Source organism: Pogoniulus pusillus, chromosome 5 (genome assembly GCF_015220805.1).
Source record: "Pogoniulus pusillus isolate bPogPus1 chromosome 5, bPogPus1.pri, whole genome shotgun sequence".
NCBI lineage: Eukaryota > Metazoa > Chordata > Aves > Piciformes > Lybiidae > Pogoniulus > Pogoniulus pusillus.
This window is the reverse complement of record NC_087268.1, coordinates 22638538-22659236: the sequence shown is the minus strand read 5'-3', so window position 1 is coordinate 22659236 and position 20699 is coordinate 22638538. Positions and strand designations below refer to the sequence as shown.

Below are 20699 nucleotides of genomic sequence, written 5' to 3'. Positions count from 1 at the left end.
TCCAGAGCTTGTAACAATTCTGATGCCTAAAACATTAGCACAAAAACTAGCTATTAATTCTAGAATTGAATTGCTAACAACAAGCTAGTTCCTGAAAATAATTCTTAGTCTAATTTTGTTTTGAATTATTTTCTGCAGAGTACTGTCTTGACTATTGTCCAGCAAAACCTGATAACCTCCAATAGCAAAAGTGCTCCAGAGAAACTAAGTGCCATAATCACAGAATTAACCACGTTGGCAAAGACTTTCAAGGTCATCAATTCCAACCTATCACCTAACACCTTCTAATTAACTAACCATGGCACTAAGTGTCTCATCCAGCCTCCTTTTAAACACCTCCAGGGATGGTGCATCACCTCCTTGGGCAGCCCATTCCAACGTGAAGAACTTCTTACTAACATCCAGCCTAAACCTCCCCTGGCACAGCTTGAGGCTGTGTCCTCTTGTCCTCTGTCACTGGGTGCCTGGGTGAAGAGACTAACCCCCATCTGGCCACAACCTCCCTTTGGGTAGTTGTAGAGAGCAATGAGGTCTCCCTTGGGCCTCCTCTTCTCCAGGCTGAACTACCCCAGCTCATTCAGCCTCTCCTCACAGGGCTGTGCTCCAGCCCCCTCACCAGCCTTCTCTGGACACATTCAAGCACCTCCACATCTTTCTTAAATTGAGTGGCCCAGAACTGGACACAGGTAATAATGACCTCTAGTTTATATTCACTTTCATATAGACTTTCAAATGCTAACTACAAATATTTTTTGACTCACAAGAGACATCATTAACTTTGCACATCATCAGTCATGCCATTCCTTTCAAAAGAAATCTTTTTAAGGTTTAAACACATACATGTATCTGGCAGTTACAATCACAAAGCCTGAGCACTGTTTATTTTGCTAGACCTATCTTGTTATTCTGCGTATCTAAAGAGCCCTTACTGCCCTTTCACAACCACCTATGCGATTCCGATTGCCCCCCAAATTCTTTAAACTAATCTGTGATTCCCTCCCAAATATTCCTCCAATTGATATGTTCCAGAATGAACAATTAAAAAAATCTCTTCACATTTTTTCCCCACAAGGACTCAAGCCATCAAGCCTCCACCAAAAATTAACTAACTTATTCTCCTGCTCTTCCAGCTTTGATCAAAAGCCTGGAATAACAGGAGCACTACTAGCCCTTCGGTGCCCCCAGCAATGCTTCCCTACCAGCCTCTAGTAACTAATGCCCTCTATTACACTTCATCAATGCAGGCTGGCTCAAGTTTCTATTAGATTATGACTTGAAATATTCCAGAAAAAGGAGAGGTGGAAGAAGGTTTTGCTGGGTTGCTGTGCTGAAGGAACCCAAGTGTTGCCAGCAGCAGCATCCAGGGCCACTGGGAGGCTTCCCCACACTGCTGTGCAAGCAGATGGGATTTCCAGAGAACGTGGCCTGGTATAAGGAGTGCTTTGCCCTGCACCAGCTTTGGGTACTTTTGGGTCATTCTGCCCCTGTACTCTGCACTGGTTAGACCACACCTTGAGTACTGTGTTCAGTTCTGGGCCCTCCAGTTTAGAAGGGACATGGAGATGCTTGAGCGTGTCCAGAGAAGGGCAACGAGGCTGGTGAGAGGCCTTGAGCACAGCCCTATGAGGAGAGGCTGAGGGAGCTGGGATTGTTTAGCCTGGAGAAGAGGAGGCTCAGGGGTGACCTTATTGCTGTCTACAACTACCTGAAGGGTGTTGTGGCCAGGAGGAGGTTGCTCTCTTCTCTCAGGTGGCCAGCACCAGAACGAGAGGACACAGCCTCAGGCTGCGTCAGGGGATATTTAGGCTGGAGGTGAGGAGAAAGTTCTTCACTGAGAGAGTCATTGGACACTGGAATGGGCTGCCCGGGGAGGTAGTGGAGTCGCCGTCCCTGGAGCTGTTCAAGGCAAGGTTGGACGTGGCACTTGGTGCCATGGTCTAGCCTTGAGCTCTGTGGTAAAGGGTTGGACTTGATGATCTGTGAGGTCTCTTCCGACCCTGATGATACTGTGATACTGTGATTTTATTCTTTGTATAAAGAAGAAACAGACTTAGGCTACTTTCTCATCGAGTTCCTCTCTTGCTAAACTAATGGATGTTTTTTAAAATAAACTTTATTTTCTAGGTGTGATATACCAGTCTCGTCTAACAGCAGGGCTGACAAACTCTCCTATTGTGTCTAATGACACTTCAGAGTGGCAGGAAATTAAATAATCATGTATTGAAAACAGGAATGCCAAATTCAAATATGCAAAAAGCAGCAGAAGAAAACATCTCCTCCAAGATGAAATTTCAGGTTTAAACTCTTGCATTCCTTTAAGAGCTTTAGCAACTTTTAAAGGTCCCTTTTAAAATTCTGAAGCTTAATGTATTTTTAGACAAATATTTTTATGACTACAAGATGATCAAGTTCCCCACCGCTTTAGACTGTTCCTATGGAAACAAACCCATTGCCAAAGAGGAGTCCTGATGCTACTATCTGTACCCTGCTCCTTTTAACAGGAATAAAGCACTGTTCAGAAATCAGTTAAGTTTAGAGGACTGATTACGCAGGGCTCAAGGATCTGCAATCAGCACAGTCTAAGCAGAGCTCTCCAAATGAAAAACCTGAAGTGTATGAAACAGCCAGAGGCTTACTTACTGAACAGACTTAAACTGCTTTGCCTGTGGAGAATGGACTCAGGAAATGAATTCTGAACTGAGAAACACATGATACATGGAGACAGATGAGAATCCACACATCTAATCTGTAGAACAGAATGACAGTTTTGGTCTGCATGTGTAGGGAGTGCCAATTACCAAAAAAGTGATTAAATGATTTGTTATGAAAGAATAGAAGCAACATACAGACGTGCTCCATAGCACTCAGACTTACTACTGCAGCAAGTTCTACAAGAAGCTCTCAGAGGCAGTGGAGGGAACAGGTATCAGCTGCCACGTGTTAGGTTGCATTTTCTGTGGCAAACCTTGTAAACGAGGTGTGGCAAAGACTGCTACAGAGAACAATTCAGCACAGAAAGGAGAGGACAGTGATTCAAATCAAGCATGGTTTGAGCCTGCCCTTCTACAGTCTAGCAGTTTCCCTCTCAAGATGCCAGATGAGAACTAAAATCTACAGCACAGCCCCATCACAGAGGACATTTTCCTTTATCAGTCATATCTGCCCCAAGGGCAGATCCATGGTGGAGACACATTAGAGAGCACAATGCGAGTCTTCAATGAGAGATGGATGGAGGTGCTCTTGAGCTTCCCCACACCTTTTGTTTCTAATACCTTTGAAAGGAAAGGTTTCCCTTCGGTGTGACGCTGTTATATTGGCTATCTTTGCCATTTATTGCTTATTAAGTGTCCACTACTAGACATAATTTAGAACAGCAAAAGTGCACATCAAGGCAAAACCTTTCAGGAACAGGGGCAGTGGAGCAAAGAATCAGGTAGGTTTGTGAGATTCAGCTCAACTCCAGTGGCTAAATAGAACCAGAGTTACTCTGCTGTCTCAGCACATACAGCATCCAAACATAAAGGATTTCTTTTGCAAGAGTAAATATGAAGTCAGGACAGTCTGTGATTTCTACAAACCACAAAAGTGATAAAGGATTTTAAAATGTTTTAATAGTTCCCGAGAAGGCTACCCCAGCATAAAGGAAGTTTTGCCTTTCTGATAGGATGGATTACTTTTGAACCTCAAGACAAAGTTTCTGCTTAAGTCCCTGGGCATCTCCAGCCAAGTATTTACTGCTTACAGGTGAGGACTTATGGCATGAGACTACAGACCTTCTAATCACCTGCAGCTCCACAGACCCTAGTTTATACTGCCTTTGCAGTTCAGACCTTAATGAAAGGCTAAAAGCCTTGGGTACATTATTTTTATCCTGCTAACTACCATGATTCATCTATTTCTATGCTCTAAAGAGAAAAACAGGAAGGAAACACTTAGTAAGTCCTGGATTTCATTTAACATCAGTAGTGAGAATCAAGCAAGCTGTGGGAACAAGAGAAAAAAACAACCCCATTCCAGCTGGAGTGGCATTTAACAAACCTAAGTGACTCTGGAAAAATAAAGATATACTCACGAGGTGGGTGGCACATGGGAAGATTTGTGTTAATTACAAGTTGTGGGGGAGGCATATTTTGAAGGGGAAGGAGCAGTTTCAGAATTTCAGTGAACAATGTGATAAATACTAATTAGCTAATTATTTCTCTATAGTGGCAAGCAGCTTTCAAAGTAATTTCTTCTGTAACTGTCACACCTCCTGTTAAGTGGCTAAGATGCACCCCGCACAAGCCTCAGACAACTATTGTGGCAGGACCAGCGTGACTCTTTGCAGTGTCACCATTTCATCTCACATTTGATGAAGGCAAAGGAAGAAGAAATGGAGGCTTTTACAGCAAATCAGAGATATCTAAATGAGACATTTAAGCAGAATAAGCATGAAAGGCTAACCTGCAGAGGTAGAAGTTCAACATGCTTATGAGAAAGAGCAGGAATACAAAATACTGTGAACATCCCAGCTCAAGATCAATTGCAGAATCACAGAACGTTAAGGGCTAGAAGGGACCTCAAAAGATCATCTAATCCAATACCTCTGCCAGAGCAGTGTCACCTATACCAGATCACACAGGAATGCATCCAGATGGGTTTTGAATATCTCCAAAGAGGGAGACTCCACAACTCCCTTGGGCAACCTGTTCAAGTGTTCCATTACCTTCACAGTGTGAAGGCGTTTTTCCTCGTGTTTACCTGGAACTTCCTATTCCTCAACTTCCACCCACTGCTCCTTGTCCTGTTATTGGGCATCTGATCCTGGGTGTCACATCATAAGGCTGTCATCCTTTCATTTGCCCTAAGCACACAACTCTTAAAACTTTACTCCATACTTCCAGAAAACAAAACGTTCCATGACTCTTGTTATTAAAATAAAACCAAACCAATCCGGAGTAAGTCCTGATTATCATGAGAGAGAAAAAGGGAAAGACAGAAGTACCCATGATCTAGGAAACAGAGATTAGTATCATCTTATTAAGGCTGCTGTGGTAACACCAAACACAAACTAACCTGGAGAGCCATACTCATGTCTTGGTAACCTACAGATCTTAGGCATCACTTCCATTAGGGTCTTGACATACTGAAGAATTGTCCCTTGTAACTAAGAGAAAACAAACGTGTAAACATGTCAGTATTACTTAACTAAGCTGCTTTACAACAAATTGCATTCTACTAGCAATTGAATTGAACAAGCTCTACAACATCTTGCATTTAACTCTGTCAGTCATCACCTTGGAAAAGGCAACTTTTTTTTCAAATCAATGGAGTTACACTTTCCTTCATTTAGCATTAGCTACCTTTAGCTAAGGCCAGGAAGGTAAAAAAGTAGTAGTCATATTGTTCTTTTGCAGATTGCCTCTAGACTCTAACCAATTTCTAGATTTTTAGCAAAAAAGTTGCATTTGAATGCTTTCAAAAGCAGCAAGAGAAAAATCTTTAGTGGTCTGTATATCTGTAACAGCTCAAACTGGCTATTCTGGACATAACAGTTAGGACTCAGTGCCAGTCTACAGCCTGCCTTTCTCACACTGGCCACCTATTTCATATCTGTCTGAATGCATCTGAGCACCTGCATCAGTTATCAGCAGGACACCTCCCACAGGCCTTTTAAGCTTCTTCATAAATGCCCAGGCATTCAGTGATAGCTTTGATGAACTCAGACACTTTGCCACCTTAAGAAACAATTTGCAAAAACTCCCCCCAAACAAGCAGCCAATGCTTGACACACAAAATTAGCTGCTTTCTCTCCTCTCCCACAGCACCCATTCAAGCAGAGTCCAGCTTTCCTAGAACATAAAAAAACTAATTAGAACATTGTGGGAACTACTGTACCAGACTGCCTAATGTGTCAAGTGTCTGAAGCAAGACTGTGACTACTACAGTTACTCCTGGTATAGTTAGAACTCTTTGGCAGCAAGCTCCTTACAGGTGACAGGGAGAAAAATAACATTTCTTTGGCTTACATTTAACTGCAATGCATTATGACTGTATATATAGATAATAGTAATATAGCAAATATGCAGCCCTTCAGCCTCCTCCTAGGTACAGAAGAGGCCCTTTCCAATAAGACGATCCAGGCTGTATGGATAACTTCTTCAACATCTGGTCAGAGCACTCTTCTAAACAGGCTTGATTGTATCCATTGCTAGATTAAGCAAAGAGATTAAACCCTCCTTCCTATTAAGGTGTTATCTGTCAATGATGTAATTAATTTCTGCAAGGCAGAAAACACACTCCAACTGTTCTCAAAAAAGAGACTTTATAGCACCCTTCTTTAAGCTGAAATCAATAAACTTGAAACATTTATACTGTTCTGATGTTTACCCAGGAGCTAACAGTATAGATCTCCACAAACTAAATTCCTTTCCAGGGAAGAACCCAAAGTTTTCAAAACACTGCTCAGGCTACCAAGGTACATCTTCTGTTGCTCTCGTAAGACACTGAGTATTCTCAACCAGAGATTATATTGACCTTCAACAGAAGAAATATATTTTAATTAGTTAATCTGACATCTTCATCTCCCTTTGTTTTTCCTTGAGACATTTCCTAGCAGAAAGCATTTGTAACGGTAGGGGAAAAAAAACACAGACCAAACAAACAAAGAGAATTGGCATACCAGGCTCTTGACAACTTTCAGCAACTCCTCCATCACTACAGCAATACCCTGATATCCAAGAAGTCTACAGATGACTTTAAAATGAGGGGGACCAACAAAATTCCTGTAGTTGCTGTAGATGCTGGAATATGCCAGATTCAGTGCCTAAACCAAAAGAACAGAAATGGTTAATGACAATTTCAGCTGCCTTCATCTTTATAATGATTTAAAGATCATTTAAAAGCATATTAAAAATAAAACAATAACTTCATATGTCACTCTCTCCAGGGTGTTAAAATACAAACCTTTTTTATAAGACAGGCACTCCAAGCAAACTCTGTTAGCACGAATAACTTGTAAAGTTTTGCCCCATCTCTCCCTAACGAGGTATCTTCCACCTACCACATATGAAGCCAAGAACATTTCCTCTTTCATATTTTTCAGTTTACAGAGGTGTTAAAGGATAGAAGTAGTCAATGCAAATGTTCAGTTCCCTAAATTTAAAGCTCATCTTCTCTTCCTATAGTTATAATTTCTGTATTAAACATCTTGAAAGAGGTTACCAATTTTCAGCTCATAAGAGGTGTTTTAAGTCTCTCAAGACTCAACTACAAATGAAAACCAAAACCAGCCTACTGCAGTTATTGCTCTATGCAACTTATTAATAAGGCTCTGACTTTTTCAAACCCATTAGCTGTATGAAACATCAAATTAAGTCTGGGGTGTAACCTCATAGAAATTATTCCAGAGTTGTATAAATAGGGGCAGGTGCTTGGCTATTTAATTAGTATTTCTTCACAGTGAACACAACTGTAGATTGGTGCTGTGTGGCAAGAGAAATAAGTTTATGTAACATCCTCCATTTCTGATGGCTTCTTCTACTACTACCTGAAATTTAATGTTAAAAGAGAACCCTTTCAACCTTTCTTGCAGAAGGTTCTGTTGCTTTTGCCTTTCTTTTGTGCAGTTTTAATTCTCTCATACATGTATGAAATGGCATACTGGCAGACCTGACTCCACGTATCAGCTGTAACAGAAAATTCTCCTTCACTACTAAGATCAGTTGCCTTCCCTTGAATATAGATCATGTCCCAGTTACCCTTGGAAGTCAGTACCAGATACTGCAATGGATGGTATTGCACAAAGTAACTACTAGGAATTCAAGTCACAAAGTTTTACCACATTCTTGGAGAATTTTACTCTCATAAGTGGCTAATTATTAATACTCCTAATACATGACAGTCCTGCTTTCAGGTTGGAGCTCACATAAAGGATAAGCTTCAAACACACCCCACTGGATGGAGTGCCTAAAGCTGCCTTCCTCTATGTGCATTTCATAGCTCTCTACATACAGAAAAGCAGCCAGAAGCATCATCAAGGGAGAGAACTAGTAAAACCTTAAGATCATAAGTGCAGATAAATGTCCCAGTACATTTCTACAATTGTCCAAAAAGGTGAGATTTCACCTTTTGCTTTTTATGTTTCCAGTCAGGTAGGTCTTCACAATAAATGTACTCAATCTATTTCAGCTATAGCACGAGAAGAATTTTACTCCAGTAGGTTAAAGCATTTTACTGCCATGAGGTTAAGGAATTCTTCTTCACTTTGCAGGAATTTCTCACAGAAAGCCAAGCCCTAAAAACATGAATTCAATATTTAAAAACTCACCAATATATAACAGTAAGAACCCACACAAACTAATTTAATGTAACTCTCACAATCCACCTGTAAATGCTGCATTAGCAAAGCTTTATAAACTGTGATAAAGGACATAGAAAACACCATCACACACCACTGCCTCCCATAATGCACAAAAGCAAAAATGCTCAGGAGAGAAGCCACTAAAAAAGAGGTGGTGGAGGTGGAGAAGCAAGGAAGGAAGGAGGGAGATCATTATTTTTTAAGCTATGCTTGCTCCCTCCTCTACTGAAATCAACAGAGAAAAAAAAAAAAGAGAGTTGCTAGTTGCTGATGTCATCAAAGTGCTAACATTAATCACTCACAGCATCACTGGTACACGCACAAGAGCATATAACAGGGATGTTCAGGCAGTACACTACCCAAGAGGAGGCAAGCAAGAGAAGGGGGGAAAAGACAGTATTTTTTCCTGTGTATGCCCTTTGAAAAGCAAAGCAACAGCATCTTTACACAAGATGTACTCTTGCATGAATTTAAATGAAAGAGAAAGAGAAACCATGCCACCAGCAGCATCGGCAAAAGAGCCTGAAAGCACCAAGCAGTGAGAATTCAGCCCAGGGAATCTGAGAGGAAGAAAAAGCAAGCAGAGATCAGGCAGGAAATAACTCATGTGAAAGGAATACAGAAAACACAGTGTTTATAGCTTTTTCACAGCAGCATCTCCATATGAAAGTTCTGTTCTGAAATTTCCACCAGCAAGTGACAGTAAGTACTGATTTTATAATCTATAAAACCTCAGACGGGTGTTCCAAACATTTACGTGCCAGTAATTGTCTTCTAATAACAGATATTTTGTAACGGTAGAGACGTAACACTCTTATTTAGTTAAAATCCAAACATTCTACTTACAAAATGCTGTGGTGACGATGAAACTATAGTTCTATGTTATGTTTTGCTGAGTGTTCTACAAAAATAAATCATAATTTTAAAGTAATTGGGTGCTACCAGCTAAAGAGAAGGCAACTGAGTAAGTAAAAGCTCCAGTGTTACTAATGCGCCTGATTTCAATATCTGCAGAAGCTGGGTAGATGCCAGAATGTGTCTAACAAGTTTATTTCATAACAAACTCAGCTCCTCACAAAAGTAAAAGCAAAAAGCCACCCCACGCCAAACAAAATACTCACTGATTGTTATATATTCTTTAATAAATGTATTTAGAAACGTTCAGAAAATAGATGTTTTCCTTTCAACGTGGTAGCACAAAGTGAGAATCTCAAAATACTGGCAATTTCTTATCTTTTCATTTTTATTACGAGGAGAAGCACAGATTCAGGACAGACAGACTATGGAATTACATACAATCACTTAGAACAGTCAACTGTCATTTTTTCAAACCTTACTGTTTCTCCAAAAGCCACATCATAGTGGAAGCTGGTTTTCACCAAGTTTGTCTTAAGACTTTCCAAGAGGTTGGCTAGCATAAAAATTAAATATTTATGCCAACAATCTACAGTCATCACAGCTCCTGCTCTAGTAGTGGCTACAGGGATGGTAAAACTCACCAGTACAAAACAGAGAGTACTGGCAAATCAGAAGCTAATGTAAAATTATATTGGAGACAAAATAATATCTGGTGGTGTGTCCACCTACTGTTTTGGCTTTTAATTGGCAAAAATGAAGACTTGTGGATGGCATTTATCCTTTAATATCGAGTCCTGCCACTTAAGAAAATTCGTTGCTTATGAAGAGCAAGCTTTGAGATTATGTAAAACAACAGGTTAGTATAATAAAACACAAGACACTCAGAGTAGAGAGGAAAAACAGCTGAAAAAGAAATTAAGCTATTACCTAGGGGAAAAAAAACCCAAACAAATCCACACAATGTGATAGGAAGTGATTCCCCGATTGCAGATTCTGCAAAACATACTGTCTCTCATGGAGACAAGATAGAACTGATCACCAGCTCCAGTTGAATTTCTACCAGCATATGTTAGTCTCTTCACTTGGGAAAAAAATACAGTTGAAAACCTCAAATTTTATCAACTTCCAACTCCCACCTCCCACTTTTACACACCAGTACCAAAGATAAGAGCATACTTTCCTAATAAACTCCTTTCCTAAATTACAGAGCACTACCAATTAAGTTCCACACGACATCCCTCGTGCTTCAGCTTCTCTGTATCTCCCTGGGAAACGAACATCTTCCCTCTCCACAGCAAGATCAGCACAGGGACGACAAAAAAAACACCTGAGCAACATCCTGATGGGAATAACTGTCCAAAACATCACAGGCAACACAGCAATGGTAACTTGGCCAAAAATGGCTGGTTGTGCCGACAGCTTTTACAGTGTCATGTACCACCCTAACTGGAACAGCATGCTATCCACTTACTCGAGAAAGAGCTTTCAGAAGGAAGAGAGAGTACCCACCACTCGCTCCTCCTTTGTTGTTGAAAACCTAACGCCACTAACAACATACATTGTCTGCGTGACCTGCCAGTCCGCAAATCCCTCCAGTGACCAGTGCAGAGTGTTTAACACACTAGAACGAGACCCAGCTTCTGCAAGCAGCACCAAGAAAGAGCTGGCTCTGGGCATCTGGCTCACAAGCAGTGTCCTTCTCCTCATCATTGCTGCAGTTCTTCTCTATGGCTGCCTGCACCTCCTGTGCCGAAGGAGACATCAGCATTTGCAAGAGCAAAATGGGACCTCCAAACAAGACCATAGGAAGGTATTGAGCAAAAGCATAGCATGCACCTCGGAGGAACTCAGCAGGCAGAGCCAACTGAGGCATGACACTGAGAAAAAGCATCCCAGTGGCATCCAGCTGGCCACAATCATAGAGAATCCCTCAGCATGCAAAGAGCCTATCATGCCACCTTCCAAAAGCCAGGAACAGGTGCCAATGACAGGACAGTGTTCTGCTATAAATTAGAAACTGTCTGTCAAGAAGGAAGTTTTTACTATGAGACATCCCCACTGCACAAGGGGGTGTTACAGCTGCTCACTTCAGCTCTCCTGGCTGTACCTCCAGTGCTGCAATCCTTTCCAAAAGCCCATATGCAGCCAGAGGTACTCAGAGGCAAAATTTCAGATTCCCAATAAGCAAGCACTTCCACTGCACTGTTATTTAAAAATCAAGCATGTGGCAAATTATTAGTTTACACTTTGTTCTTTTTTGTTGCTTTTCTTTAGTCTAAAAGTGGAAACATAAAAATAAACAGAAGTGACTACAAGGGTTCTTTTTTTTTTTTTTTTAAATAGCATAAATTAAAACTGAGAAGTTTTCAGGTGGCAACCCTGACTGCTACACTACAGGCCACTGGAAAGTATACCCCGAGTGCAGTGGTTTTCCTTACTTTCACAATCTCAACTGCTTCTCAAACTACGTGCTACAAACTGCTATACACAGGCTACACGCTCCCCCACTTGTAGCACACTCCAAAGCTTCCATCTGAATGAGGTTAGGCTTGGCATACAAATTTAAACTCACCAGGACTTTAGTGATATTCCTTTCATCTGCCTCTGAAATTTCCCCTTGGTCTGAAAAAGTATGCAAGATAGCGACTCTGTAAGGGCACTTCTATTGAAACTAAGGATGTGTCCTTGGATAAATGTCACTCTCTTCTGCTCTCACTGCAAGCCATCTTCTGTCCATGGCAAGTGATTTTCCTTAGAGGAAATGGAATTCAGAGAGCAAATTCTAGCCCTTCCTTCTCTCATTTAGTATCTATGATAAAACTCATCCATCAGCTGCAAATTTCTAACTGACTGCACAGTACATTTTGTGTAATGAAGAGGCAAGGAGGTAAAAACAAGCCAAAACAGCTTATTTTTGCAATGAGCAAATCTGCTGAGCATCTCCCTCTGCCTTTAGCTTCATGGCAAAGTGCCAACAAGGGCCCTTCAGACAGAAATCTCTTCACCTTCATGACAACCCTTATCTGGCTCACAGGTATAAGCCCCCCTGCTTCAAATCTGTTACATGCATTTGTGTTCCATACAAACATCATGAATCAGCATTGCTGTGTAGCATGGCACATCCAAAAAACAAAGATACACTGTGACTGCAGGCATTTTAAACTGCTAGTGTAAAGTCATCTCTTGTTGACACAGCTTGGTCGTACCAGTGACGACTGGAGCAGCTGGGCAGCTGTCATGCCTTTCCACCATGCCTTGCAAGATGAGGTGGTATACAAGTTTGGCAAGGGAGTGCCTGCTGAGTATTTCACAGCAGACAGTGGGTCTTTTCAGCTACAGTATTTTGACAACATTTCTCACAACTTGTGAAAGACATCAACTCTCATATTGCTAGGAAGACATGAGCTGGCATTAGTTTGATGCATCTTCACTTTTTTCCTGCTTGGATAGGTATGACTTACAGAAATGTGTGCTGAATGGGATTGACTACTTTTAGGAAACACTTCAGAATATGTCTTTACTGTGTTAAGTTAGCAATAATGCGTTCTCCATCCTCCACAGAGAATTTTCTCCAGTTGGCACACATTTTTCTTTGTCTCATATATTAGTCTTAAACAAACTGTAAAGAATGACAATAGTTTACTGCTGTTTCAAATGGTGTTTCACGAAACAGACACTGAAAAACTCTCTTCAAACCATGAAGCAAACACTAGAGGTTTGCTGCCAAAAAGGAGTGGCTGGGTAGTGAGGACAGAAAAAAGTGCTTATGAATAATCTTGTAATAAAGTTAATAATATTTCTCTGCCTGGAATTTCACTTAAGAGAGGAAAGATTATTTTAATGTTAAATGGCTGCAGCCAAGAGACACATTCTCATCTCTGCCAACATCTTGAGCCCTTGAAAACCTGTTTAACTTTCTGTACCTCTGTTTCTTTATGTGACTTTTAAGGCAGCAAACATATATATTTATATGCATTTGTATGTTATTCACATGTGTATATGCCACACTGAGAACAAGGAGCAATTCCACCAAAATGGTTTTGAGGCAATTCACCTACTGAATTTTGTTATTTACACAAAAACATGTATATATGAAAAGAGGTATATATATATCAAATTGAGAAGGCAAGAAGCTACCATGGAAGTGCTCCCAGGAATAAAATTTACCCCCGTCTAAAAGTAAAACAATTCCACCCAAGGAGTTTACTATGCACTACTCAGATAAACATTCATATCACCTCAGCAGTAAAGAACCACCTTGTGCCCACTGCAAATGAGCAATGCATACGGAGCATCACCTGACTTCTATACCAGTTCTGAAGAACTCACATCACCACACATTCACAGAGCTACACAGTTCTTTCTACAAAACACAGAAGACATGTGAATACAAAAATCTTTGGAAAATGTTGTATAAGGCAGAGAGGAAGTCCTGGATATATGCAGATCATCCAGAGGACCCGGTCAGAGATTGTCTGCCTCCTTTCCCCAGCACCCACAAGCCTGGGAAGAATCAGAAGCCTCGACGACAGGACAGGAACAGAATTCCCTGAAAGTGTTTGGGTACTGTCTAAAGTTGTAGCTAGCCCCACAAGTTGGGAGATAATTTTGTTGAGTAAATATTTAAAGCCTCTTGGTGATTCACCATTGCCTTCTGCCATAAGCAGAAAGGGGCTCCTTGAGTCCATCTCATGGGCAAGTGATACATTGACTGCAAGCAGTATTTGACCGCAGGAATCTTCTCCTGCAGTTCAGTTATGTTTATATTTTGCTGGTTATTTCTAGATCTAGTTATTATCTGTATAGTGTTTCCATGACTGTGCAAAGAACCAGTTATTATTAAAATTAGTGTTCGGGGGTGGTGAGAGTTCTGAATATCAAAATCAATAAACAATATTCATTTTGGAAAAATATCATCTTGCAATTAATTAACTACCCCTTCATAACACCAACCAAACACAAACAAACAAAAATGCCCCAACCCAAAACCACAAACCACCAAAACCAAATAAATAATAATAAAAATAACAGCAAAAAAGTCCAACAAGGCAAAGAAAAAGTCATGTTCACTGGCTATATGATCAATATAAAGTGTACACTTCAACATACTGAGTAGTTTAAGAAGTCAAAAAAAGAAAAGAAATACACAGCTATTTCATACCCCATTATTATCTGGTCAGGGTTCATCAATATAATCATTAAAAGACACAAACAAAGATGCTCTGTGGCATGCCTGGCTGTGTAGCACACAGAATATCACATCATGCAATTATATTACACACTAGAATATACTGCCTCTAGCACATAAGTATTACTATCTGTTACACTCTATATAGAGTAGAAATGTCATCCTAATATTCCATTCAGCTATCCTCAATTTCAAAGTGTGGTACATTCTGGAATAAAAATACATGATGCTCAAGAAATGCATCAAAGAACCTCCTTGATTGCCCCTGATCACATGAAAAAGAAAATAAATCAGATTTCTGAAGATGCTCTTGGAGTAAAGATTACTGAACTAATTTTACTAATGCAACCTGAGTGATGAAAAAAACAAACAACAAATAAACACCAAATGAGTTCTCTAGTTAATCCTCTGCCACTCACCCCATTGTATCATCACTTACATAAATTACATTAGCAATCTCTACTAAGTTCAGTGGGCTTTTTTTCTCTTTAAACCACATCTAGTCAGTTCCTAAAATCGTCAGGAACACAATAACTCTAATATAAGAAGAGTTCCTTCTCCTATAATTTACTATTCCCCGTTGGAGAATAATCATATAAAACACTATTTGCAGTACCAGACAATCGCCTGTTACACTCCATGTTAAAAAGGCATGTGAACCTGTTTTTATCTCCTTTATATTTTAAAAGCATGTAAGGTTTAAAAATGCAGGAGATGTGTTAGGACTGGAATTCGGAACTTTTGAGATATCTCTTCAGCTCTCAAAAATTAGCTTTCTGGAAAATCACGACTGCACCATGTAACTAGGATATAACAGTATGACAAGGTTCAATTGTGATCATGGTTAAGTAGGAGCTAGATAATGAAAGCAGCTAGACATGAAAATAACACAGAGCACTTGTATAAATTGCAAGGCTAATTGAGTACATAATGTAATTATTTTTTTAAGCCAGCAATCCTCTAATTTGATCCTTCTTTTTTTTATTGACTGTTTCCATGTGCTTTTTTTGCCTCCCTGATAATCACGATGCAAAATTAAGGGTGAAATCTTATTAAATATTCTCAAACAATTTGCTGAAGATATTGCCAATGATTTTTACTGCTGTTGGAAGCAAATCAATATTTCTGACTGGATAAAAAAATGCAGATCTATGTTAATATGCTATGACTTTCACTGTTCTTAAGACTCAGGTAGTAATTCTGAAGGGTAAGAATCTGCAGTGATCAGAGAGAATAAATCTACACAAGCTAACTTTCTTCACTTGGGTAGCTCCTTGACAGCCCACAACTTCTCTCTCATACCAGGTGCTCTCTCAAGTGTCACCAGTGTAAGGTCTTTTCCGATCTTGGCATTAGGCACAGAGTATGTGACTGCCTATCATGTACACTTGTACTGAAGAATTGCATAAACACTGTGGGCACTCCTAATCTGCAAAGCAAGAAAGACGATGATAAAACAGAAGATGAGATGGGCAGAAGGCCAAGTCTGTTACAAGGACTTTGGTCTTTAGGTTGAAAATGCCAAAGAAATGCTACATTTTTAATTGAAACAACTTAAGCAGTTTGGTATCTGACAGTTTAGAACAGTAAGAACTTCTACTCCTTTTAAGTCAGACAACACCTGATGCAGCCTTTCCTATCTGTTGCTTTTTTTTTCCTGCCATCACAATCTTCATCACTGTAACAAGGAAGCATCTGCACCCAAGATGGGCTCTTGTTCTCACTTCAGCAGATGACTAATTAATCTTTTCTTTAAGTCTGCTCTGCCACTATAAGCAACTGCGCAATGTAAGGTGGTTTATTTTTAGCTATGTCAGATAAGACTAGACATCAGACTAATCACTTGCACTTTGGCTGAAACATATGGTAAGCTTCACAGCGACGTCTGAAAAAATATGTGTTAAATTTAAAATATTCATAAACATTACTGAGTCCGTTTTTAATAGCTTTCATATTCTGCCATTTCTGTAATTTTAAAAAAAAGATACCTTTAAACATTAGTTTGCATAAATATAAAGGTAATTAAATCCAACCTTTGATCCATAGAGATACTGTGGCTGTGCATTTGGCTGCTTATCTCTCTGAAACTCCTGAGAAAATGGTAGCACAGTCCGAACAAATCTGTAAGAACAAAATAAAGAATTCATTAATGACACTTAGGTTAGGAGGTGTGCACTTAATGCACCTTATCCTGGGTAACACTGCTTTTGTCTACATATACAAATCAAAGCTGAATCAGGAAAGCAGATAGCCTGTATTGCCCAAAAGCTCAGACACAAATCATAAAGGAATTCTCCATCACTTACTGGAACCTCATTCTTCCAGTGGTTTGCAAAATATTTTCACCTCTACTCTAAACCAGTCCAGCAAAAAGCAACTAACAAAGCAGGAGCAGCCTCTCACAGAGGGTAAGGAAACTCCTTGTGCTTCCAGAACGAACTTGAGAATGAACTAAAACGAATTAACTCCTTGAAAATGAACTAAAACGTCAAAGAACATAACATAAACAAACAAAAGTATGTACTCCTTGCAGCAAAATGTATGTTACAAAAATTGGACTATACTTCAGTGTGAGCATGTACCAACACAAATCATGTTTAGCTTTACCTTTGTATACTGTTGAGAGAATGATAAATGAACTCCAAAGATAGGGAGCACTATGAAGGATAGGATCAAACAGCCCACTCCAAACAGAAGATCTCAGAGTCTACAGAATGGTGCTTGGCCAGAGCTCTGCAGGCTTGAGTCCTCTTGTGAACACAAAGCACAGACTGCTGCCTTGATGTTGCCTGTTAACTGTGTAACACACATTTTGCGATACTACAATTTTAGTGCAGAATCAAGTTAATTAACACCTATTACAATCCTGATTCTGCAAAGTCATTGGTGTGTGTGCTTACAGGTTGGATGTCTACCTTATTTATTGGCAGGTGGCACAAAGGTGTATATACATACACAGGGATGGGGAGGCAGATGGAAATCCCTGTTCAAGGAGGATAAATCAAATGCTTGTGTCAGGTTGTTCTCAGTGATAACCAAGTACAAGAAATGCATCAAGGAAAAGGTTCCAGAAAAGGAAAGTTGCCGTACATTATAACATAGTAAGATATAATTACATCTTGACCTGATTTTATTTGAAATATGTTTGAATTTAATCAGCACTCAAAGTAAATGATTCATTAACCATTTTTCTTAGAGGAAAAGAATAAAAAAAAAACAACCAAACAAACACCAAACCAAACCACTGTCCATAGAAACTCCGTTTTCAACAAATCCCTTTTCTATTCCTATATATATTTACATTTTTATTGTTTCCACTGTGCTCTCTTTCTAGGTAATCACAATCATTCTTGTGAGAATCTTTAACTTCAGGATAGGGTTTTCTGTACTTTTTTGACCTGCTCAAAAATAGGTATACTCATTTTCAAATACTTCTTTGTATGCATTTTAGTTCTCTTTCCAAAAGTACTCGTAGGATTCCAGAAAGTGCTTGTATTGAGACCTCGAAGAAAAAATGGTCTTTTATGTGTATTACTTTTGATAAAACCTGTAATTTAAATCTTCCTACATTTGTTTCCTTAGTTTACAAGTACCTCTCCTTCCCTCTCACAGAGCAACTGAAGGCTTCCTCTTGAGATTACTTGAATCTGTTTCTGTAAAGATACTTCATTAATGAGTTACCAGAGATGTTGTAAACATTTGGTGGAATTCAAAGGAATCTGCAACACACAACAGACCCAGAGATTACTCTGTTTGCCTTCTTTCTCTACAAACTCTATTCCTTTTAAAAATTACATCAGTTTCTAAGCCCTAAGAAAATCTGTGTAATTCAATAAATCAAGTGATATCATGCCATTTGAGATTAAGACCAGGTTTCATCATGCACACGTATTAGACAAGAGCTAGGTTGTTATCATTAAATTAAAACTCTTACAAGGGAAAAACTGCTTTAGAATATAAATGTGGGTGCATCTCATGACTTTGGAAACTGTCACTATAATTCTTAGTCTTTTCCAAAATGTGTTATGAATATATTTTAACTGCAATATCACCAGTGTCCGTGAGCAAACCAATTGTGACTGTATTTGGATTGAGAAGAAATCGCAGCATCAGAAATTAAGTACTGCAGGAACACTTCTGAGACCCAGCCTCTAAGTTTCACTAGCTCTGTCCAAGCACAAGTAACACTCGTGTATTCCTCAGTGCTCCTCTGCTCTCTTGTAGTTTTCTCTATCTTTGACATTTTAGAGCAGAACTAAACCGGCATTGAAGCTCTCTTAAAGACTTGTAGCAAGCACACATTTCATACTTTCTTGGATGAAGGATGCCAAGAGAGAAAGAAGTTACGAAAAACCAAGTAAGAGCAGGAGGTACCACCACTTGTTATCTTATGGAGGAGTTATAGCTAAGATAGAGGATACAACAGGCTTAAGAGTGCATTGTTCTATGAGAACGACTAATTCCACCATATCATTCAGATACATATTAGAGATTTCTTCCCTCAGAACTAAGGGTTATAAAGAAACTTCTACAGTTGAGCATTATCTGTCATTCTTCAAACTTTTTCAGTATGTCCCTGTTTTCTTTTCGACATCCTGTCACCTGGCTTCCTCCAAGAAACAGAAGCCTCTCAGGAGGAATGAGGCTCTTCAAAAAGCAGGCTAAATCTCAAAAAAGATTTACTTTCCCTTGGGTACTGCGGGATGCAGGCTTTGGCATATGCCAGTGTCAACGATCTAACGGCAATTTATCCATTTTAATCATCGAGGTTGTAAGCAGTCAAAGCAGATTAAGCAGATGAAAAACCTTCTAGCTTACCAAAGCTTTGCAAGAGTAATCATCATTAAAGGACAACATGAGTCTTAATGCAACCCCTATTTTAGGGATCAAATAATTCTATATTGGTGTTTCCGTGATACCTGCCAGGAAGGAGCTCACAGTAAGCAATTCTCAATCAAACCAAAATTATTCTGGTTAGCATAATCTATTTAATAAAACAAGGAGAAATCTGATAGAGATCACTTTGATTAATGTGCTTGCTGCCTTGCTACTGCAAGCACCAACTCAGACAATACACTTCATGAATTTCCTGAACTTCATCTCAAAAGTAACCACAGTACTCACAACATTGCTCACACAGGGAATGTCCCTCTACGTTTTCCTCAGTGGTATGAACACTTTTAACTTCTACCCTTCTCAAAATAGTTTGTCTTGTCTCCTGCACATAAAGGTAGCCCTACACCTCCTGTCCCTGCACATATTGTATTAACTCACTCTTCTCTAAACATGAATGTCAAGACGGAGGACAACAGGAGGCTACAGACTGTAGTGTGAGGAAACAACAGATGAAAAAGGGTATGAAAGAGTAATAAATATCTACCAGTTCATTGCTATCACCTCTCCTTCTGGCAGAAATATCTTTCTTTTTTTTTTTGGAAATTAAGGGAATGTAGTTGAGTACAGTCACTCCTACTTTGCACAAGCCTTTATCCTTGCACCATTTGGCTTTTTGTAGCAGAAACTGAGAAGTTTTCACTGACAATGCTGCTTTTGAAGTTTGCTCCAGGAGTGCCTGAAAGAGCTGGAAATTTTTCTGAGCAGTGACTATATACAAGATAAGAAGAAACAGTTGTTCTCTCATGAAAACCAGTCTCAAAAGCAGTAGGAGAAGCTAGCTTACAAAAGGAAGGAAAGGTAAAGGCAGGAATAAGTAAAAAGCTGGTCTTCTTGTTCATTCTGTGACGAGTCTGTGCCCTCAGAAGAAATGTCATGCTGCATTTAAGAGAGTGACATACACATGATTTTTTAGCAGAGAACACATATTTGGATAATGTGTTGAGGAGATGAAGCTAGGGTCCTGACTACTGTCTGCAAGCTTGTGTCGTGTCTGTCAAGAAAGCACAGAAAATCCTCAATTCAAATGTCTAAGCTCATGCTTGCTCCTCTACTAGCCCTTAAAACAAAGCAAGGTATCACAGAAGGAAAAGATCATCTTAGAATTAGACAATAAAATAAGGCAGAAAAAGGAACAACATACATAACAGAAAAGAAGCAAAGAACAAAAGTCTGGACCTTGCTCTTGTGTCACTTTATTCCTCTGGACAGCCTTAGTCCTCCTAACTCCACAAAAATACAGGGGAATGAAAAAATACAGATGCAGGTAAAAGCCTTTCCACACCTTTCCTGGTGTGGAAAGACAAAGGTTTGACTCGGGAAAATATGAGAGAAAGCTCTCAAAAAAAAAACAAAACTCAAGCAGCACAGAGAATACAAGTGGAAAGTGGCTGTTTATGGTCACTTTCAGTAGAAGAA

At 39.5% G+C, this 20699-nt stretch overlaps 2 protein-coding genes across 4 annotated transcripts in view; one reads left to right on the top strand and one right to left on the bottom strand.

The window, feature by feature from the left end:
- CYFIP1 (cytoplasmic FMR1 interacting protein 1) overlaps nucleotides 1-20699 on the bottom strand; it is an 81429-nt gene that overhangs the window by 12345 nt on the left and 48385 nt on the right. For all 3 annotated transcript variants that reach the window (XM_064143501.1, XM_064143500.1, XM_064143502.1), the window contains 3 exons: nucleotides 16421-16508; nucleotides 6662-6805; nucleotides 5056-5146 (listed from right to left, as the gene is read on the bottom strand). In XM_064143501.1, coding sequence (XP_063999571.1) covers nucleotides 5056-5146; nucleotides 6662-6805; nucleotides 16421-16508 — 323 coding nt within the window. The remainder of the gene's footprint in view (nucleotides 1-5055; nucleotides 5147-6661; nucleotides 6806-16420; nucleotides 16509-20699) is intronic.
- On the top strand, nucleotides 8682-11514 carry LOC135175411 (fibronectin type III domain-containing protein 9-like). Its single transcript, XM_064143498.1, has 2 exons — nucleotides 8682-9043; nucleotides 10407-11514. The coding sequence occupies exon 2, from the start codon at nucleotides 10542-10544 to the stop codon at nucleotides 11211-11213; it is 672 nt and encodes a 223-aa protein (XP_063999568.1). The 5' UTR covers nucleotides 8682-9043; nucleotides 10407-10541; the 3' UTR covers nucleotides 11214-11514.

Excerpts from the sequence above, each read along its gene's own strand:
- LOC135175411 (XM_064143498.1), top strand. The coding sequence starts at position 10,542 with ATGGGAATAACTGTCCAAAACATCACAGGCAACACAGCAATGGTAACT.